The 21,731-nt window shown below is 46.3% G+C and overlaps 5 protein-coding genes across 5 annotated transcripts; 2 read left to right on the top strand and 3 right to left on the bottom strand.

The window, feature by feature from the left end:
* Positions 1–982: 982 nt before the first annotated feature.
* LY89DRAFT_668883 (cellobiohydrolase precursor) lies at positions 983–2,667 on the top strand (the record flags this gene model as incomplete). Its single annotated transcript, XM_018213058.1, has 3 exons — positions 983–1,422; positions 1,469–1,637; positions 1,687–2,667. The coding sequence occupies 3 exons, from the start codon at positions 983–985 to the stop codon at positions 2,665–2,667; spliced, it is 1,590 nt and encodes a 529-aa protein (XP_018071924.1).
* A 443-nt stretch (positions 2,668–3,110) lies between these two features.
* On the bottom strand, positions 3,111–4,625 carry LY89DRAFT_584083 (cytochrome P450; the record flags this gene model as incomplete). The annotated part of the gene is made up of 3 exons (XM_018209250.1): positions 3,111–3,525; positions 3,584–3,775; positions 4,030–4,625. Coding segments are annotated over 3 exons (1,203 nt in total), but the record flags the coding sequence as incomplete, so codon positions are not given.
* Positions 4,626–5,658: 1,033 nt separating this feature from the next.
* Positions 5,659–7,605, top strand: LY89DRAFT_781753 (MFS general substrate transporter; the record flags this gene model as incomplete). The annotated part of the gene is made up of 3 exons (XM_018222511.1): positions 5,659–6,148; positions 6,195–6,786; positions 6,837–7,605. 3 exons carry the CDS (start codon positions 5,659–5,661, stop codon positions 7,603–7,605), a joined length of 1,851 nt encoding a protein of 616 aa, XP_018071922.1.
* Positions 7,606–10,408: 2,803 nt separating this feature from the next.
* Positions 10,409–13,642, bottom strand: LY89DRAFT_57418 (uncharacterized protein). The gene is made up of 8 exons (XM_018208725.1): positions 13,139–13,642; positions 12,854–12,958; positions 12,701–12,797; positions 12,056–12,305; positions 11,479–11,997; positions 11,219–11,423; positions 11,052–11,086; positions 10,409–10,967 (listed from the first exon to the last, which is right to left on the bottom strand). Exons 1-8 carry the CDS (start codon positions 13,251–13,253, stop codon positions 10,608–10,610), a joined length of 1,686 nt encoding a protein of 561 aa, XP_018071921.1. The 5' UTR covers positions 13,254–13,642; the 3' UTR covers positions 10,409–10,607.
* Positions 13,643–16,426: 2,784 nt separating this feature from the next.
* On the bottom strand, positions 16,427–21,480 carry LY89DRAFT_56935 (uncharacterized protein). Its single transcript, XM_018208574.1, has 12 exons — positions 21,270–21,480; positions 20,516–21,155; positions 20,329–20,428; positions 20,026–20,273; positions 19,400–19,699; positions 18,959–19,239; positions 18,542–18,881; positions 18,157–18,376; positions 17,783–18,006; positions 17,684–17,703; positions 17,247–17,469; positions 16,427–17,194 (listed from the first exon to the last, which is right to left on the bottom strand). The coding sequence occupies exons 2-12, from the start codon at positions 21,027–21,029 to the stop codon at positions 16,836–16,838; spliced, it is 2,829 nt and encodes a 942-aa protein (XP_018071920.1). The 5' UTR covers positions 21,030–21,155; positions 21,270–21,480; the 3' UTR covers positions 16,427–16,835.
* Between the last annotated feature and the right edge of the window lie 251 nt (positions 21,481–21,731).

Here is a 21,731-nt window from a genome sequence, read left to right as displayed (position 1 = left end):
TTTTGTACCACCCCTTCTGGCCAATGTCAAAGGCAGGTGACAAACTCTCGCGTTTCCCGGCAGCTGTGTTTCGCCGGTTTTCGTACCTCATTAATATCCCTGTTCCCGCGAGTTTATCCGCATTTAAACAACCTTATCCCCGCGTTTGGCGAGCATCCCTGTTTGGCCTCGGTACCCATCTAAAAAGTCTATTATACACCTGATACTGTAGCACCACCCTTAATATTAGTGCGAAATCAGATCACAATGCCTGGCCTCGATAGGATCATTCTTTGATGGCATTCTCTATGTGGAGAGATCATACTTTCAACGTTTACTCAAGTTGTCATCTCACGAATTTTTTGCAAAGTTCCAACCACCAAGGAGCTCATGACTCCGATTAGGGCATCTGAAAAGTAACTTGACCCCGCCACGAAAAAGGGGCAGCGATGCGGAGAAAACCTTGGCAACCTATCAAAGGTCAATCAAAAGGCCAATGCCCTAGCCGAACCTGGACCTCGACGTTGTTTATATTAAACGTCGGTCAACTGATCCGGTAGCGTTTGTTTTACTGCAGTTGACCATGTGCGGTCCTAGTGTATGAAGAATTAATCTACCCGCGGTATGTGGCCCGTGACGCGCAACAATGTTTCTCCACCAAGTCTTCTCGTGAGCTGGTAAGAGTGGTAGTGAGCATCGTGACTTGCTCCGCAGCAGTTGCCTCCAATTTTAGTCCTAGTCGGACCGCATGGAGCGACCCAGCCTCATGCCCCTTTTGTCGTTGCGAGATCGTCAATCCGAAGGGCCCGTCGAGCCGGAGCTCCAGTAGATCTTGAGGCCTCATGGATGGCTTGTCTAGTACAGATTTCTGGTGGTTCATGGCCTCATGGTTGGCGGTACTCTTGTTCCGATGCGACTCAGTATATAAGCTGCTCTGTTCCTCAACCCCAAACTTTTCCTGCATGACCATCAGCCTCCTTCAGTCCTTCCTTCACTATTCATCATGTATTCTAAGCTCGCTCTTGCTTCTTCGCTATTCGCTGTTGCTCGCGCACAGCAAATCGGTACCCTCACAACCGAAACTCACCCTCCTTTGACATGGCAGAAGTGTACCGCACCAGGTTCTTGCACAACTGTCAATGGCAAGGTTGTCATGGATTCTAACTGGCGGTGGTTGCACTCAACTTCTGGATCAACTAACTGCTACACCGGAAACACTTGGGATGCAACTCTGTGCCCAGACGATGCTACTTGCGCCACCAATTGCGCTCTTGACGGAGCCGACTATACTGGCACTTATGGTGTTACAGCCAGTGGAAGCTCGCTGAAGTTGGACTTCGTTACTTCGGGAGCGAACAAGAACGTCGGCTCGCGTCTCTTCTTGATGGCCGACGATACTCATTACCAGATGTTCAACCTATTGAACCAAGAATTCACCTTCGAGTAGGTCTGCTCCTACACGTTGCAACGCTTAACTAACAGTAGTCAGTGTTGATGTTTCTCATCTTCCTTGTGGTCTGAACGGTGCGCTTTACATGTCTGGCATGGCTGCCGATGGTGGTGTCTCGCAGTACCCTACTAATAAGGCCGGTGCTGCCTATGGAGTTGGATACTGTGATTCTCAGTGCCCACGTGATCTGAAGTTCATCAACGGCCAAGTATGCATTCCTTTGACGGGGAACTTAACATATAGCTTACAAATTATAGGCCAATGTTGAGGGATGGACTCCAGACTCCAACAGTGCCAACTCTGGAACAGGACAGTATGGCTCATGCTGTGCCGAGATGGATATTTGGGAAGCAAACTCCGTCTCCGCTGCATTGACTCCTCACTCCTCCGACAATGTCACTCAGACAAGATGCGATGGCAACGCCTGTGGCGGTACCTACTCTACCGATAGATATGGAGGTACCACTGATCCCGATGGATGCGATTTCAACTCTTACAGAATGGGCAACACCACTTTCTACGGCCCTGGCATGACCGTTGATACCAACTCAGTCTTCACTGTCGTCACCCAATTCCTGACTGATGATGGAACTGCCACCGGTAATCTCAATGAGATCAAGCGCTACTACGTTCAAAATGGCAAGGTCATCCCCAACTCGCAGTCCAACATCGCTGGCGTCTCAGGAAACTCCATCACAGAGACCTTCTGCAAGGCCCAGAAGACCGCTTTCGGAGACACCAACGACTACGATGCTCACGGAGGCTTCTCTTCTATGAGCGAGGCCTACAAGACCGGTATGGTCCTCGTCCTTTCCCTCTGGGATGATTACGCAGACCAAATGCTCTGGCTCGACAGCAACGACCCAGCTACTGGAGATGCCACCAAGCCCGGTGTCGCTCGTGGAACCTGCGCCACCACCTCCGGTGTCCCTGCTACTATCGAATCCTCCGAGGCCAGCTCCTATGTCATCTACTCCAACATCAAGGTCGGTGCTATCAATTCTACCTACACCGGCACTCTCGCGTCAGGCGGATCCGGAGGATCATCAGGCACAAGCTCCAGCGTCGTCGTTGGTTCCTCGACTAAGGTCCAAGTCCCTACCAGCACCAGCGTATCTTCAAGCGGTGGAGCCGCCCACTACGCACAATGTGGCGGTGTCGGATGGACTGGTGCAACCACTTGCGCAGGTGGCTACACTTGCACGGCCGCGAATGCATACTACTCCCAATGTTTGTAGGCATATAAAGAGCGAAGAGACCGTGGTTTTATCCCGAGGATATGTGTGGCATGAGCAGGCATCCAAAAGACTTTCGTTTTTCTTTCAACAGTATATATTCACTTCTGTATATAGTTTTTCTTTCTTCTGAATAGAATGCATCAGTATTGCGATGGTACGCTCCTTACTCTCACTCTTATTATTTCTGTGGTCTTCCGTTCCCGTTCAAAAAGTGGAGCACGATCCAGTGACCCGGTCTGGCATGATGAATCAAAATTTGTGTTTAAATTGTTATGGATTGCACAGTTTGATTAATCTATACCGAGTTCAAGCTTCTTCTAGCGTCGTTCCTACTTGATTGGTCACTGTCTCAGATCCAAACTAAGCACTAGCGTGTGGAACCCTTTCCCATTCCAACCAACACTCCTACTCGTTACTCAAATAATCCCATCCCAACTTTGCGTCTACGATTTCCTCGGCCGAATAATCACATTATATTTCCGATCCGGTTTCTGTATCGTAAACTCCTTCGTCCCAAGCACCAACCCAGGATCCTCCAACTCAATCTCATATCGCAGCAACAGCGTCGCCATCATCTTCATCACGAATTGATTAGCTACGTTGCGGCCGATGCATTGTCTGCTGCCGTAGCCGAAGCCGAGGAAACAAGTCTTCATGGTTGCAAGGTCGGCGGTTTCGTCGGTCCAGCGGTCGGGGGACCAGGTGTTTGCGTTTTTGTATACGGTTTCGTTACGACCAATGATAGCAGCGGGAACGCCGACTGCTACTCCGCCGGGGATGTAATGGCCGCAGATGACGGCTCCTTGCGGAGGGGTGTCGCGTGGCATCGAGTAGCCGATGGGTGGGTGGAGTCGGAGACTGTGGGTAATTCAGTATACAGCTTTGCCAGAAATCTCGGGAGCAGATTCCAACGTACCATTCTATCTCGGCGTTCTCAAGAAGAGCAAGCTTCTGCAGCTTGACGAAAGGGAGAATTTGACTTCCATCAACGTTCTCGGGGAACATGTTCTCTAGTTCTTTGATGATGCGATTCTTGACTTCCGGATTTTTGCAGAAGTAGTAAGTCATCCAATTCATTGTTACAGACCCTGTACTGGCGCCAGCCACCCTGCTATGATCAGAAAGTGCTAATCTGATTCATAAGATATACTTACATCAAGGATGAAGTCTCTGCACGCAACTCTGCAAAGTCCATCTTATGGCCCGTCTCTGGGTCTCGAGCCTCGACTATTGACAAATCAATATACACTTTTGACAGGAATTTAGGATTCGAGGAGCTCATCCGAAGAGTTGAGACAACATCTTCTTTGAAGAGTAGCTCCCGAGAACAGTCCCGAGAATCTCAGCTCCTAAAGTGGATACCAAACAAGGGTAGTATTTGACGTACTGAAGCGCTGCATGATATCTTGTCGAGCTTTTCCGCTCGGAACCAACTCCTTCCTGTCATCTCGGAAACGTTTCTCCAACGCTGTTCTGGCAAATTCCAAGTACTCGACACGGGCTTTCCATAATTCCTGGATCCTCGGTATTGGCACCCAGCTCAATACTTTCACATTGGCTTTTCCGAATGGAAGCACACCACTGATGTTTGAGAATCTCTGCGATTGTTCAACGAGTGATGAATACTTTGCAGGCTTGCCAGCTTCTATTGCGCCGAAGTTCTTTCCAAGAGCAAGTTCGCCCATCAAGTCCATCGTGAAAAGCTCGAACCAGAAGTAGATATCAAATGGCTGTTGAGTCCGAGCGAACTCGTCCATCTTTCCCATAAACTTCTCCATCATTTCATCAACGAATTGCTCGAAAAGCTGGAGAGACTGGGCACTGAAGCCGTGCGCAACCATTCTACGCTTCATAGCATGACGCTTCTTCGATCTAGTTGAGAAGAGAGACTCTTCTGTAGTATTGAAGGCATCATACCAGCTGGATTTCCCGAAGCCCTCTACACCTTTTCCATGGCCTGTATTGTTTTAGTCATTGCTCCATTGAGCGGAATTCAACATACCGTAGATTGCTTTAACAGCATCGGGATGGTTAAAGGACACAGAGTTCGGGCTTGTGCGTATGCATACGGCGTCAGAATTCTCGGCAAATAATGACCCAACCCATTGCGTTCGTCGCTATTCTTTAAGGGCGTTGGTCTCCAAAACAACACTTATTCTGGTTGACCATGGACCCGGTAACTTGCTAAGCGGCGAGAAGAAAAGACGATATGTTGTGAGACATATGGGGTACGCAATGATAACTGCAAGTCCCACATATAGAATCAATGCACTGTTTGGCGAAAGACTATCAATGATTGCCATGTTGCTATGCGTGATGCTTCAAGATCCCCACTCTTGATCGAGAACCATTCAAGGCTTAGTGGCTTGTTTCAAGCCTTGAGCAAAGTCCCATTGATATAGAATCATGCTGCCCCGATTATTGAGGGGTAGCGCCGCCATTTCGGGAATAGATAAAAAGGCGAGCTTCCCGAGATTCGTCGCGAGTCGCGACTTAAAGCTCAGCTGTGGAAATCTGCTATTTCTTTAGGTCTTGGGAAGGCAAACCCACTTGAGGCCCCACATCTAGATTCATATCTAGAATTCGCATTCGCATTCGTTCAGAGGCTGCGTAAGGTGCAGTTTAGCAATGTTTTGAAGCTTTCAAATCGCCTTCAAGATCTATAAATCCTTTTCAACATTTACGTTCTGTCCAGCAACGATCTTTTCCCAGTTCGTGTTTTCTTTTTACCCGAGAAGCATGAGACAGTGCAATGGTACGCAGAGTCCCAGAAAGAGAAGTCCAGTTCGTCACCCCACATGTACCCCAGAAAGTCTGGGATCCAATGGTGGGTCTTGCGGGGTCCCGTTCTCGGCCCCGCAACAGGCTAATTGAATCCCCTGTAAATAAAACATGCTTTCTCAACTGGGTCCCAGAGCATCGGATCCTTCCTCTTCTGACTTAGCTCTTCTAGTCAACAAACCACATTGCGATTGAGTCCAAACCAACATCATGAAAGACAACGAGGCACATAAGCATGCCATTGAGGCTGAGATCGATATGGCTCACTCTGAGCATCGTGACATACCCCTAGGCTATGAGGATCCACACAAAGCTGCATTGGAAGACAATCCTGAGCATGCGGAGAAGTTGACATTATCTGTTGTCCTTTCTGCGTTGTTCTTGGGGACCAGCTTCACGGGTCCAATCATCTTCGGCTTCATCCTCGCTACTCCAATTCTGGTCCAGCTTTCCGAAAAGCTTGGAGGAGCAAACATCGACTTTTGGATTCCTTCCGGATGGGGTGCTGCCGCTGCTGTCGGCTTCACAATTGCGGGAAGAGTCTCTGATATCTTTGGGAGACGATATGTTATTCTTACTGGCCAACTTCTTACGATTCTCGGCGGCATCATTGCAGGGACTGCTCAATCTATGAATCAACTTATCGCCGGAGAAGTCATTCTTGGGGCATCAATTGGAACTGTTTCTGTTGCTTGTGCTGGTAAGTGCGCCGATATCTTGTGATGAGGAATACTAACAGTAACAAGGCATATCTGAGATTCTCCCTAACAAGTACCGTGGCGCCGGCCTAGCGTGGACGGAGTTCAACCTATCGAGTTGGATTCCAGGCACACTCCTCGCCAATGCTATGATATCTCATGCTACTTGGCGCATCATGTTCTACGTTGCCATCGGATATGGCGCCTTCTCTTTTATTGGAACGCTGTTTGTCTACTTTCCGCCAAGTCATCCTCGGCCTGATGGCAAGACGAAATGGCAAGAGTTCAAAGAACTCGATTTCATTGGCGCCGCCCTTTTCGTCACTGGCCTGGTCGTTTTCCTATTTGGCCTTAACTCTGGTGGCAATACGTACGCATGGGGCGCTACCGGGACGATTGCTGCTTTGATCCTTGGGCTGATTACTTTCTTCGCGGCTTTCGCGTATGACTTTACACTTGCGAAGGATCCATTGTTCCCTTGGTATCTATTCAAGAGTTTTCGGGAGTTCTCGTCGTTGATTGTACTTGTTTTTGTTGCCGGGATGGTGTTCTTCGCTGCTTCGGCGCTGAATGCTCAGACGATCCTCTACCTTCATACAGCAGATGCGATCAAGATCGGCGTCTACTCTCTCCCTTCTGGGTATGTCCCCTTGGTCGTCCCTGATGACCTTCTATTTACATTGACTACAGATCTGGCCAACTTATCGGCGGGGTCGTTATCCCCGCTCTCGTCCAATATATCAGACACGTCAACCTCCAACTTATCTTTGCAAACTTCATGCAAGCACTCTTCTTCGGTTTGGCTGCCCTCATAACACCCACAAACCTCAACTGGCTCATGGCAGTCCAGTTCCTCGCCATGTTGCCATTTGGATGGATTACTCTTAATTGTTATACGACAGCCAGTTTGCACGTCCCGCAACGTGATCTCGGCGTTGCGATTGGATTGATCGGAACATTCAGAAGTGTCGGAGGTAGTATCGGCTCCGTGATCTTCTCCTCCATCTTCAGCCAAACAGCCACAAAACAAGTCTCCTCCCGCATCACCTCAACGCTCGCCTCCAATTCTGTAGCCCTCAACGCCACCAGCACAGCTAGCTTCATCAAGGCCGTCCGTCTCACCATCCTCGGCGTCCCCGGCCAAGCCGCTGCGTTCCCGACTGTGTCAACAGATATCTTCGCGAAGTGCGTAACGGCGGCTCGATACGGGTATGCGTACGGGTTCCGGATTACCTGGTTGGCGAGTATCCCGTTTGGTATCATTGCGGTGATTTGTGCGGCGTGTGTGAGGGATCCGAGTAAGTATTTTACGAACCATGTTGAGGTGCATCTGGAGAGAGAGATTGGGGGGAGGAAGGGGCTTGTTAGTAGTAAGCGGGAGGAGGAGAGCTATGTTGAGAGGACGGAGGAGGGGGATGGGGAGAAGGTGGAGGGTGTTGGGGCTAGGGAGGGGGTTTAGGGTTGCGTTGTTTGTGTATCTTGAATAAGGGAAGTATCACTTGACAAATAAATTCATTTCACTGTATCAAAACTCATGTAAAATCACGTTTAACGAACTATTGGTATACTGCTAGAGACTTTATTCGATTGGTAATTAATCAACAGTAATATGGTGGAAATAATGTTCAGTACGGCTGAGCGCTAGTGAGAATTCGTCAGACGATACCAAAAAAAATTTGATTTGTGGATAATAAGGGTGTTTTCTTTGGCATTAATTATCAATCTACTGCGGCCCACTTTATTATTGTCCACCATATTATTGCTTACTTCAACATGAGTTTTATGGAAGAAGAAAAAAGCGAAAAAGCAGCGAGCTAGAAACAACAAGTGAAAGTTGTTTATTTCAAATTAATGTTCTCAGTAAATAAATACAATGCGAAAAAGAGGGGAAAAAAGAATTTAAATCATTTAAAACATTTAAAGCATTTATTAATCGTAAAATTATTATTTAATAATATTACATAAATTAACGTTTACGTTTAATATATAATGTTTTAAATATTTGAAACAATTTTAATATATATGTCACGATCACGTTCCTGGGACCCTGTGGGATCCTAGGATACAGGGGAATCCTGGGCGTACATGTCCTAGGGCACGCACAGGCCCAGGGAACATACGGGATCATTGGTTGTTTAATGGGGTAAACAACCAGACGGCTTATTGGATGAAGGAATGAGCGACCAGCAGGTCACGAGACGAGCGTCACGTGATGTGCTAGCTCTGCTAGCCCGGCTAGCATGGCTAGCAGCGACGTGCTAGATTGTCTAGCACGGCTAGCATGGGAAACGGAGGTTCTATATAAGACTGGCATCTCTGCCATTAGATAGGAGCTTTGTGCTCAACTTGATTAAGTTTTCCTAACTACAATATCATTGCCCTATCTTACTTCATTCACCATACCAACCCACGTGACCTTACCAGGGTAAGGAGAGAGTCGTGACAATATAAATCTTCTTTTTCAACTAAATTAAATTATCTTCAATTTGTTTTCCTCTGAGTACATTAAAGTGATTGATAATTTGATCTTTGATAGCAAACTTGGTAATATTTTTTTTGGCATGTTTGATAATATGCTTCGTGTAGTCGAGATCTCGGCTTTGTAAACTTGCAATTTGTGTGACACTATATTAGCTATTGGTAAGAGCTGAGGCCACCGGGAATGGCCCACTTAAGCGAAACTCAACAAATGAGACCTTATTTACCAAAAATCATAATCTTTTAGTCTTTTTATGAATCTCTGTGAAAATGGAACTTATTATTAATTAATAGTAGCCATACCCTTATACTTAATTACATCCTCAATCTTACAAGTCAATTGCTTAGTGTAGTGGCGAAAGTCACGTGGGTTAACTCGGTCCTATAGCTTTTGCAACTCCTTTTTCAAATCCACTTTATTTTTGGGCATATAGTCCAAGTTTTTCAATTTCTCCTTCATCCACCTCTAGACTTTCTCAATAGGGTTCAAATCTGGTGAAGAAGGAGGCCAATTAAACCCTCGGATATTGTGCTGTAGTCTAGGTAATTTGGCATGCCCTTTATGCACCTTAGACCCGTCTTCCATGAAGATATACTCCGGCCCTAGATCATCAAAGAGAGGGAAGATTATAGGCTGAAGAACTTGCTGTAGATAGGCTTTAGAACATATGCCCTTGCGTTCTGGAAGCTTCTCTAGGAAGACTAATGGCGACTTGTAATCCCAACTTAATGTCACGGTTATGGAGTCACGTGACCGCTATGAAATGCTCACGTGACCGCTCGCCTGTATATATGCCCTGCCTTCCGGCGCTTCCTTCCTTTCTTCCCTCTTTACCTTTAGATTCTAAGAGATAGCCTAATCGATTCCTCGTCTACGTACTTGAGTCCAACCGTGCTGTCACACTTAATGCCCCCCATATCATGACCGTTGTCCTCCCTGACTTGTAGACTGATTTAATGCAGTCAGGGCACCTCCTCTCATCTACCCTCCTAGTCACATATATCCTGCCATTCTTCCTAGTCTCAAATATAGCCTCATCAGACCATACAACCTTCCTCCAGTCCCCTCCTTGCTTGCCATCATCTCTATGAGCTGCCTAGTCTGATGTCCCCTACTATTTATGCTCCTTGGCAAATACATATCTCTTCCTAGCTTGTTTGAGGGTAATATATGGTCGAGGGCATGCAATGCAGCGGCGGTAGCCAGCCCGGGCTAATTCTCGACGAATGGTGCGCACCGAGGGTAGGTAGGGTAGTTGCTTTTTGAGAGCCTCAAAAGTCATGCGCCTAGAGCTCCAGTTTTTGGAAATGGTTCGAATGCAATAACGTATGTCGCGTATAGACATGAGATGGTGTCTAGAGAGCTTTCTTTTGCGCTCTCTCCGACTAGATTCCTGCTTAAGAATGCGGCGTACTGTTCTTCGAGGGATATGGGTCTCTGAGACAATCTCGCGTTGCGACTTTCCCTGGCGCTGTAGGGATCGAATGACTGCACGTGCAGGGGTAGGCCATTCATTATTCTCTTTCTCGATAGGATCACTTAGGATAAGAGGTGTCTCCATCTTGAATTATGGACTGATTCCTAAGAGGGTTGTTGTGTAGTAAGGGTTTTAAAATGGGGTGTAGAATTTTTACGCGTTACCGCGTCTCGCTTAAGTGGGCCATTCCCGGTGGCCTCAGCTCTTACCTATTTTGCTGCTTAAACGCTCCCTTACGGTCCCTTGTTTAAAAGCAAGCAACACAGTTTTGTGGATTACAATTCAATAATCTCAAGTGAGCGATTTGAACGTACGATTTAATTGCGCTGTAAGACTACAATAACAAGGATCATAAATTTCAAGAGATAAACAGGTCATCTTAGAGTGGATTCGCCGGGCCTAGGAAACGTTTTCCAAAGAGTATCTTCTCGAGAAACGTATGGAATTCTAAGTTACCCGAGCGGAAAACGACATGACTGTTACACTATCTCAAATAACCTCTTCCTCAAAACTCAAACTCTTCACCACTCGAGTATCCGTCTACTTCTTCATCAGAATCTTCGTGCTGTTTATCAGTATAGCGTGCAGCGGGCTTCTTCGAGCCAGCCACGCCCTTGTCTTCATCTACGATGTCGAAGTCTTGCGGGGCATTCCGCCCAAAGTCCTGTTGGTCCGTATTGTCCCCGAACGAGAGCTCAACGAAACGTCCTCGAGCAGCATGTCTCTGCATAATCTGAGGCTCTACAAAACTGTCGTTGTTGATCAGCTTCCACGTAAACGTGGGGTTCTTCTGACTGAATCTTCTGATTCTAGCGTAACCTTGTTTCTCATCTCTTAACATCCAGGCCGGTTCTAGCATCACCACCTGCCTCAAAATCAGCAATAATTTGGAGTTAATCGTGAGATAACATGAGTCACGTGCACCTGGAAATGACCCGAGGATACTTACATGCGTTGCTCTTGTTATAGTGAATCCAGTACCAACTGAATATATGTTAGTACACGAAACTCACGAGAGGCTTGAAAACATCTAGGATGGGGCCCTCCAATGGTGCTAAGAGGCTATGAAAGCCCCAGTGTTGTATTTCATAAGAAGGAAGCCATTGGAATACTCACTAAGCTGTATTGTTGAGACAAGAATTGATGCTTTCCTTGCCGCGTCCCTCTCTGACTCAGCTTTCGTGCCTTTGGTGGTAGTCTTTGGCCTCTTGGCCTCATCAGTGTCTTCCCGCATTACGCCTTGAAAATCGTTGACAAGGGTCGCCCGATTCTTGAGGGCGGAGTGAATGAAAAGCACAGAATGTTTCCCTTTTTTAAGCCACTATACATCGTCAGCATCCATGGCGATCAGCTTGTTCTGAGGAAGCGCTACTGACTAATGCTGTAATAAAGGCCATTGCAGGAAAGCTGCTCATGATGATGATTTTCTCAGGGTTTTCTGGATCTTTCGGCGTACGCAGCACTTGTAGAACATGTTGGTTGATCAGTGTGAACTTCTCGCTGCTCTGAACAAATTGTGTCAAGTATTTCTTGTATGGCGATGCATTGTAATTTGGGCCATTGTCATACCATCCCTGTTTCAAGATTGTTTCCTGAAGAAACATGTCATCAAGTATTTCCTTTTTCCTCAGCAGTCCTGGGATAGCTGGAATTGTAGCAGCCAACCGTAATCTTCTGCCGTATTTCTGGTACTCTGTGCCCGATGCTCGCGACTGTGCTTTCGGCTGTGAAAACTTCGTTGAAGCTTTCGTTTGCCGAGCAGCAGCAGCTCTTTGCAAATTGTGCTGCGCACACTCACGAAGCCAGTCCAAGTCATTCTTGTACGCGGAACTTACCGTAAATGACAGGTCCTGATGCTCGCTCTCGGGTACATCCAGCAAGACTTTTCCAAACCACTGTGGTGACTCGTGTCAGTATTCCTTTCGGCATTAGAACTAAACTGGGGCGTGGTACCGACGATGACATTGTACGTCGTATCATCAGAGCATGAAGAATTTTCCCGAACTTCCCTAAGACGCCTTCTATATCTACTTTCCGAAGGGTTTTGCCCTTTTGAGCATCTTTTATTAGCTTATTGTACTTCGTGTCAATTTCCTGAAAGGGGGCTGCGAGTCCGAATTTTAGCTCATCCCTGCCATCAATTTCCCAAGCATTTTCGGCGCCGGTTCGCAGCACTGAAATGTAACCAGCTAGATCTTTTGGACTATAAATGTGTCAGTAATTAATATACACTGATCTAAATGTAAAGAACAGCGCAGCGGTAGAATACTAGTCTCCTGAGCATTTGTCGTGCGGTCACTGTAAAATTCGGAATGTGAGATAATGTTGTTCCACAGCTTGTGGGACAATAGAGGCGAGCTACGTCTTAATGGTGGACTACTATCTGAGTAATGACGTGGTGTAAAGACGAGGAAAAGTACGATGCGAATTCCTCTCTTTTCCAAATTCGAAGGATCTGTCTTCCCGCCTATATTGCCCTACAAGCTCTGGGACATATTATCTTATATTCCAATTTTTGCTGTGTGACATTTTCCAGCTCTCATGATTCAGAATTAAGAGCGAATTGTATGACATGGTCATCATGGGTATCAAACGTACCTTCTTTCAAAGGGAGTTCCAGATAATGCCCACATTGATGTAGGACCTCGTCGTCTTTTCGCTGTCTCACTAAGCATGAGTTTGATGTTCTTAGTTGCTTCAAACCCAGAGAGTCAGTAACCTCTTTCAAGTAAAAGTGAACGCTAAACCTACCCGGCGTTTTCTCTAGGTGCAGTTCGTCGCGGATAACACGGCGCCACTTAATTTTCCTCCCCACAACATCACCAACTTGCTTCTTGAATGATCCTGATGTCGTGGCTGCCACCTTCGTTAGCACTGCAAGAAGTAGAGAACGCTTTCGACATCTCAGGAGCTGCCAACTATCTCAAAATATTGCATATGGACGCCTCCGTTTCCAGGTCGCATTTCCTAAAACGGATCGCAGCTCACCAACCTCTCATAGAACAATCGCGCGAATCAATACAGAAGTGAGCTTACCAATAATCAAATTCGATGTATTTTCCCCATAAATTTCCGCCTCTTGAAGGAGGTCTTCCAAAGCCTTCTTGGTATAGGTGCGACCTTCTGTCGGGTGCGCAACTATCATTTTCATATTCAAGGGATTTTTGGAGGAGTCGATGAGTTTCTCGAATTCATCCCGCCACTAGACATGCATCGTCAGCAATAGGGTTATGTCTCTTTTTCTACTAAACCAAACACTCATTCACTATGTTCAATATAAAGCTCTTGATAACATACGTACCGTCTTGAGTAGTTGCTTTGGTGCAATGATTAAAGTGGGTCCGAAGTTATTATTGGGGTCGAGGTGTATATATCCTTTAGAACATTGACATTTAATAGAATAGGACTCTGTTGGGCAGATTCTCTCTGCGCTACCGGTGGCATGCCTCTGCAGTCGTAGGGGATCCTTTGAGCGAATATCATTCATCGTTGTCACATAATTAAGGTGGATCACTCGTTCTAGAATGCAAAGACCTAGAGCTGTGATTGTCTTCCCTATAACAATGTCAGAACACAGAAGAATCCTCTGTTCAGCACAACTAGGATCGATCAAATGTACACGCGGGATCTTTGGAAGCACATACCTAACCCTTGCTCATCCGCAAGGAAACCACCGCAGCTAGTGTCATACTCTTTATCTAGCATCCAGTATATTGCAAAAGCCTAGCATCATCATCAGCATCAGCATCAGCATCATCAGTACTGCAGGATAGGAAACTTGTCATGGCTCTACTGTGAGGCAATCCGAGGGCATTGAAATGAAATTTTGATTACACACTTGGTAGACTCGAAAAGGTATGGAGACACCTTCAAGGTTCACTTCGCACTTGGGCTTCTTCGCTTTCTTTGGCTGGAGCTTGAAGAATGCGCAGAAGTTTGTGAACAGGTTGTCCTCCATCTGTGAGGATTCTGTCACATCTGCAATTGTGAGAAATCTGAAGGTGGTGAGTTTCGCAAAATCTCTCGGCTTACAGAAGTGGAAGGGCTTACTTTTCAACGAAGTCATTTCCATCTTCTTCTTCTCCGTCCGATTCTTCTCCCTCTTTATCTGATTCTTTGTCATCGGGCTCCTCATCTGAAGAATCGGAAGATGAATCGGAATCATTGGCCTGTGTCTTTTGCCGCGTGATTCTTGAGTTACCAGGTGCTGAGGGACTTAATGACCTTTTTCGTCCCTTAGTAATTGGACCGGCACTTGAAGTTTCGGTAGGAGCTGAGGCGGTTGCGAACCCTCCACCCGCTAATGGAACAGAGAATCTAGGCGCGGTTCTACTGGTGGAAGCAGTGGCTGAGCTGCTTCTTTTGTTTTTGCTAGCGTCTTCGTCTGCCTCGCCACCCCTCGACCAGGGGTCAGGCTCTCCAGGACTGGCTTCAAAGTCATTCATGGCAGTATCCTCGTCAGATTCGCCACCGATGGGGAGTGAGCCATTAATGAATGGGAAACCAGTAACAGAAGATGAGCCACCACCTAGAGATGAACCTCTACTCGATGAAGAGCCTCCTGACTGCCCTATTGCTCCTCGCGCTTGACCACCTGCTCCAGATCGTTGAACTCCTCCAGATTGTCCGGCGGTTTTCTTCTGGCCAGCTGTTTTCATCAGAAACCTGGTGAACCAATTTGGTGCGTAGTCATCGAAGTCTTCTGTGTTTTCCGAAGGAATATAAAGCTGGAAGTAGAACTTGTCTCGACCGGGATATTCCTTATATTTAACTAGCGTCTTCATGGATAAGTGGAAATCCAATAGGTCATCTTCAGTTTCGTCTGGATCTTTCACATCCCACGCCTTCTCGTACCAGGTCTGGGGATGAATCCATTTGATAGAATATTCCTTGTTGGTAGGCTTGTTCAAGCGCTTAACTATCACATCTCTCCACTTTTGGTAGCTCAGATCTCCTCGGGTCATTTCATCCCTTGGAGCACCAAGAGAATCTACGTTGGCTAAGTATTCTGGGGTTCCGAGTTCTCTGATACTGAAGATCTCTCGAGCCTCAGGGGCAAATCCTTCGTGACACAACACTATCTTGCATTGCGCTAGCGGCATCGAGGGCAATCGAGTATTGTCCTTATCAGGTATTCCACCTGGTGGGGGAGCTGGGATCGGCCGGGTGTCTAAGGTATTTTTTGCCATGGCATGGGGAACCATTCTGAAGCGAAAACACCAGTCCTCAACACCCACTGATGACTGTTGCTCGAAACTAGAGATCCAATTACGCTCCGTAAGTGCGAACTCTTCCCATTCCATCCACGGTGCATGGTGTTGCAAAAACTCTAATCGGTGCTGATTGACATCAAACTTCTGCTTTGGTAGGAAGGCATCTTTGAACCAGGCGAAATCGAAATCGGAGAATTGCAAATTGAATGAAGCTCCTGTGCCCCGAAACTCTTCCTTGCATAGATCCCGGATTGGCCAAGGATACTGACCGTCCCCATCTGTTCTGGCATGGTTTTGCCAGTACCATTTACATTCTTGCAACAAACGTTTTGTTCGCCATTGCTTCTTTGGTTCCGCCGACAGGAGGTCTGGCCCTCCCATGATCCATATCTCTTTCCGACTCGCGTCTGCCATGTTTGCGAGCGTCGCTGCGTCGATATCGCGGAAGTTGATCCGAAGCGTTGTCCAAGATTTCGTGTAAAAGAGGAAATGTTTATAATGGGAATTCGTAGGAATGGCAACATAGCAAGAATGCGGGCTAAGAAGTTGGCATGTGAATGTCTCATTCACCACATGTTCAGTACAGTATAATTGTGCATACTTGCACTGTTCCAGAATGAAATGATTCAAAGCACAAGGGCACCAGGACCAGTACTCGGTACCTCATCTAATGCAAGTGAATGATCAATGGGTTGTAGGAGACTATACAGAGATCGCGTCAAACGAAGTTATTTGCATAGTCCCAAGCAAGCTTGCTGCCCCTTAAGTCTGATTTGGTCTCTATGTAATCTCCCTTTTCAAATCACGGAATCTGCAGGACTCACTCGGTCGTCAGTTGTGCTTCCCTGGAAGTCCAGAGGCCCTTCACCACTTTTAAGAGCTGGTCTTTGACTAAAGTTGTACTAATCGCCCGGCGTCTGGAAGGGCCTCTTACTTAGGAGATTCCGATTTTTTTTTTTTGACGATCTGTGATTAGCTGCTTAACAAGGGTTGCCCGCATTTATGAAGCGGGAGGTGTGTATTCTGCTGTTCATTTGCCTGATGCGCTTCACTCCCGAATATCCTTGCTCTGCATTCCTTCACATGAAAGCCGATTCTAGGATAACAACTGGGCAAATTAGCTATGTATAATACGTCCTAGTAAAAGGTGGTATTCACAGGCGTATACCACATGCTTGCTCGACTCGATTATATCAACAAACAAGCTGTGTAGTTGTAGAAGCGATCCGAAAAGCACAGATGCTGATGCTGATGTAGGAAAGATAGATAGAGTAGAAGATCACTGTAATCAGAAGAAACGACTCTGCGAAGCCAGACTTGCCACGGGAGTCTATCATACTAGAACTTTTATCTTGCCTGCTGAATACACCCGTTGCAAATTACCTATCCAATGCACAAGACGCATAATATAACTGCTAGATGCTTCAGACAGAACATATGCTCCAGAATTAAGCAGGATCTCCATAGTGGAATATATGGCAGGGAGAATGAGAAATGACACACGCCGCCGATGATTTCAATCAAACTTCATAATCGTCGTCATCATAATCCAAATACCCCTGATTCTGTCGTTGATTGGCCTTCTTCTTGTATGCTGCTATCTCTTTCTGCGAGTATGTCATACCATACTCGTCGGTCTCATCTTGAGAGGCGTCGTACATGTCGTCGCCAAAGTCAGGCTCATCGACAGCCGCCTTGAAAGCGTCTGCAGATAAGCCGTAACGGCTGTTCTGACGTTGAGCGATAATTTTTTCGACCACACTGCCCTTATTCATCATGCGGTAAGTATGTGTTTCGGCATTCATCTGGCCAATACGCTTCACACGTGAAAAACCCTGCTCTTCGTCCCGCCTTAGCCAAGCTGGTTCCATGAGAACAACTAATTTATTAGCAGGCTGTATGATATCCTCCAAACTATAGATATGGCTTACCTCTAAATGACCTTGTAAGTGTGTAGCCGACTCCGACTACTTTGCAAGTGCTAATGAGGATTGTGGCTTGTGTCCCTTCAACGTAGGCGGTCCTCTGTACTTTCGTTCCCTTGTCCTTATACTGGCTAAGACTATTCATTTGAAACCCATCCATTATCGCAGCCCGGTTGGCTGACTTCGAGTGGACGAGAATAGCTTTATCCATACCCAACTTTTTGATCCACTGAGTAGCGTCAGCAAAGAACCCAGAAATGCTATGTTGCGAACCAAAACGCCGCAGTGCATCTTAAGTCGACGACTGACATTACTCAGATACTAGTGTTAGTGCAAAGTCCGTCAAACTTAAGGCCTCGTATTATATAGAAGTCCTGGCATATACTCGGACAACGAATTGTCAAATTGACAGTTGGTTAAGTGTAGAAAACGGAGGAGCCTACTAGAGATATAATGAAGGCAACTAGCGATAGGTTTAGCGGGAAAATGGAACTCATGTCTCACTGCGAAGATTCGCAAGAGAACCCGAAGATGGAGCTTACCTGCTGGAATGGTAGAAAGAACAATAATTTTCTCGGGGCGTTTCAGATAATCTTTCCCATTGCGAACCGTAGTAAGGATTTTGGCAAGCCTAGTTATTTTGTCGCTGCTCTGATACAATTCATCGAGGTATGTAGCATATGACGATCCCCTAGAGTCTTTATACCAGGCAGGCAGTATATCCTTCTGCGTCATTGTGAAATCAGGTTTCTCCTGAACAATAATCCTGCAGTCGAAGCGCGGAGTCAGTACACCTCCTCTGTATTTTGGGAGTGGTTATGCGTGTCTCAAGAGTCCAGTCAGGTGACCTACCCGGGAGTATGACTCTCGAGACAGCAAGGAATAGGAAGTTGTCCTGGGAGAACTTGACACCTACCGAGAGATGGCTGGAAACGTAGCAGCAATACGAAGCATCCTTGAGCTATTCTGCAACGCCATGCCAGTCGGCTTTTTGGCTGCTCTTTTCTCTCCTTTTTTCAACAACGAAAGGGACTGGGCACGGAGAGTTTTTTCGTATGTGTCAAAAGCTGAATTTGGATTTGCCATGACCTTATGGTGATTGTTCCATTTTAGTAGAACCATTTTCTGGTCGAACCCTATCGAAAGTAGAAAAATTAGATATCCGAGTGGAAGGGAGGGGCGAGATACCTAAAGACACTGAATAACACTTTGACATAAAAAATGTATCATATTGAAAGCTTGGCTCAGGGGATAGATAATGAAAGTGGGCAAGGAAAAGAAATTATCTTGTAGAAACTTACAGAGAGAATCGGTAGTTCGTCTGATCATCAAGGCCCTCAAAATCTCGGCGAGTCGTAGGACCATTGCATCCTGCCCTCCGGGTGTCCTTTCTTTGCCGCTATTGTTCACTGCGAACACGTATTCTGCAGATATATCTGCCAACTCCTTCTTCCTGGCATGATGGAAAGACGTGTTTGCCCAGGTAGTCTGATTTGGTTTTCCGTTTTGATTCTTCCTACGCCGAAGGACCTCTATCCATCCGTCGAGATTAGCTGGAGTACTCTCGAAAGGCGTCCCACTAAGCATCCAAGTGTGCGGTTCCCCGCTCAAAAGTCTTATCATCTTCACGGCATTTGTGTCCTACGAGGGATGTTAGCAAAGATCCATCATATGCCCTAAAACTGACTACGCTAATAAGGCTTGTTGAAAAGACTCACATGATTGAACGCAAAATGATGCTCGTCTATTATAGCACGGCCCCAAGGAATTGTGTCAAGATTGCTCCAGGTTTTGCTGGCGTAGTTTTCGAACGATGCTGAGGAGGACACAGCAATGTATTTGGTCAACCCACGCATCACTCTAGCAGCGGTACCAGCTGTCATGGGGTTCTCAAGCCACTTTGTTACGCGTGCTTTCTGAGCTTGCGGAATGATGTGATTACCATGAAAAATAGCTAGTTCCATCGGGAATCTATCTTGCCCCGGAACAGATGAAACACCTATTGATAAATCAGTAGACCCCTTTTATGTAGATCTAGGAGTCTAGGAGCTCAATCGAAGAGTTAAAGCAACATCTTCGTTATCAAACAGTTCTCGAGGAGGCTACCGAATATCTCGGCTCCTATATCAAATACAAAACATGGGCAGAATTTGACGTACCGTTGGCGACAGCATTCCCAGTCAATTTCTCAAATTCCTCGCTCCAAACATTTAGCAGGCCTGGTGGCGCTATTACAATACTGGGCCCACGTTTCGGTGGCAGTTTCCCGGAGACTGAACCGTTCCAACATGGGCATGGTATGGAAAATGGTATTGCTCCATCCTTTTCGCAAGGACAAAATTCTGCTGCTTGGAAGTTCGCCGCAAGGTTGTGCTCACCACCGTTGGCTTTTTGGTCTGCATTTATGCGATCCCAAGCATTGGCAAGTATATGCTCCATGATGCAAAAGCCTAGGCCCTCTGAGTATCAGGCCAATTTCAGTCAGCAAGCCAACTCTGTATATCTTGATAATCTAAACCGGAGTTTTGTGTAGCTTGGAATATGACATAATACTTTTTTCTAGAGTTGATAGGACAATACAAGTGGGAAAGGCGGAATCTTTGAGATAGCAAAGATTTCACGTGGTTGCACCACTTTATTCCTCATATCTCAAGCCCACTCATATTGTCCATCCTACAAACCATGAAACAGATATTATCTTATAACCAAAGCTTTCAAGAGAGAAGTTCCTCGAAGCTCTGAAGTCCAAGGGTGATGGGGTGAGAACTGAAGAAAGGGACCTTACGTCTGGTTTTTCCAAGACCTTGCTCATCTGCCAGGAAACCTCCACCAGCCAGCCCCCGGGATTTGAGCATCATGTTGTAAATTCCGTACGCTTGAAAGACCTTGAATTGTGCTGTTGAAGTCTCATCTAACTTCACGAGGGCGGTTTGATCTCTGCTCTCATTGGTAGAATCCATTCTAAAGAACTCACAGCAGTCTTCCCATGTCTTTCGGTCCCATTGCTCGCAATCATCCACTACACCATTCATCCTCCGAGAGTTATCAGCCAAATACAACCACATGATGAGCTTAACATTAGACTCACCTTCTGTCGAACACTTCCTGTTTGACATCGTCGAGGTCGTCATCCTCCACATCATCATATTCCGAATCGTTGTCTTCATCGTTACTATTGCCGCCGTCTCCTAGCGATAAAAATCTTATCAGTATACCGGACCATTACAAAACCCCCAGAGAGTAAAAGTGGCAAGCAGATTCTCAACAGAACTTACCATTCGGGTCGTTTACGTCAACATCAGATTCCCAAGGGCTGTAATTGTTTTTATCCCTTTCTTCATACTTCGCTAGTTTCCCAGCCCTTTGGGCTTTGCTTGCGCTACCAGGGGTCTCTTTTGAGCCTCTTGGTTTCTTCCTGCTCTGCGACTCATCAGAAGAGCCTGGACGTGCCCTTTTCCCCGATCCCGATCCTTGTTCTCGAGATCGGGACCATACGTCGACAGGTTGGATGGTAGGCTCTTCTGTAGACGGCGCCTCTATGTTTACGTAGTCGATGGGTTTGTTCGCATTCTTTATTTCGATCATTCGGAACCAAAAAGTGTCATCCTGCACATAGTTGAGCTGTTGTAGGATGGCTGTGTTCCGGAAATCATATTCGCTGTCGGGATCAATGTTCTGGAGCTTATTGTACATATCGGGAACCTGAAGTACCTGTGTTGCTGGATTGAATAGTGCCCCAGCTCGCAGGAAAGATTTCCACTTTTGCCAATCGAGATCTCTGACGGTCATTTGTATGTTTTCCCTCCTACGATCCCTGCCTCTGCATTCATCTGTGGCCAAATCGAACAGAGGGTACTTGGAAGAAGCTAGTCGTGGTCGTGAAGGGTTATCAATAAAGACAGTGCAGTCTCTCAGCTTTCCTGCCCCCCAATTAACATCGTCTCGAGCATAGGTGTTAGAATTGAAGTTAAGAAGGTATGGATCAATCCCTTTTGAAGACGACATGATCGCTAATCGGGTGAGACACACTTGAAGAGCTCAGATTGACGAAAAGAGAAGTTATAGATCGATATTTTGTTGTATGTTGCCTTTTCTGATTCCCTCAAAGTTGTTGTCGATTTGGCTTTTGGTTCAACCGCGTTGTTTATAGTGTTAGAACTTCTCGACCAAAAATCCGTGGATGCGGGAGGATCCAAGGTTACTAGCAGCATTCCAAAGTTACATACCAGAGCATTCACTTGATGTGGCCATGTCAACAAGTCAGCTACCATAGGAACCGTGGATTCTTCCAGGGATTATCACGTCGTTCACTACATCCCTCAGATCTTAAATCACACTTGGGACTCAACCCACTTATGTTATCCCACAAACTCTGGAACAATTAGCATTATCTTATGATGCAATATGCAGTAGGATGGAGCTCAATATGTATAATATTTATGCATGAGACCTTGCTCAGTACAGTCAATGCAAATTTCATGGATAGGAGTC

This window comes from Mollisia scopiformis (genome assembly GCF_001500285.1).
Source record: "Mollisia scopiformis unplaced genomic scaffold LY89scaffold_11, whole genome shotgun sequence".
Taxonomy (NCBI): Eukaryota; Fungi; Ascomycota; class Leotiomycetes; order Helotiales; family Mollisiaceae; genus Mollisia; species Mollisia scopiformis.
The sequence above is the reverse complement of the archived record's forward strand: the minus strand, read 5'-3'. Positions and strand labels throughout refer to the sequence as shown.

Excerpts from the sequence above, each read along its gene's own strand:
- LY89DRAFT_57418 (XM_018208725.1), bottom strand. The coding sequence starts at position 13,253 with ATGAAAATGATAGTTGCGCACCCGACAGAAGGTCGCACCTATACCAAG. Across the intron at positions 12,959-13,138 it reads TACATCGAATTTGATTATTG|CCACGACATCAGGATCATTC; the intron begins GTAAGCTCACTT and ends CGAAGGTGGCAG. Across the intron at positions 11,424-11,478 it reads TGGCCTTTATTACAGCATTA|TGGCTTAAAAAAGGGAAACA; the intron begins GTCAGTAGCGCT and ends GACGATGTATAG.
- LY89DRAFT_56935 (XM_018208574.1), bottom strand. The coding sequence starts at position 21,029 with ATGACCGTCAGAGATCTCGATTGGCAAAAGTGGAAATCTTTCCTGCGA. Across the intron at positions 20,429-20,515 it reads TGACGTAAACGACCCGAATG|GAGACGGCGGCAATAGTAAC; the intron begins GTAAGTTCTGTT and ends TTTTATCGCTAG. Across the intron at positions 18,377-18,541 it reads ACGAACTACCGATTCTCTCT|GGTTCGACCAGAAAATGGTT; the intron begins GTAAGTTTCTAC and ends TACTTTCGATAG.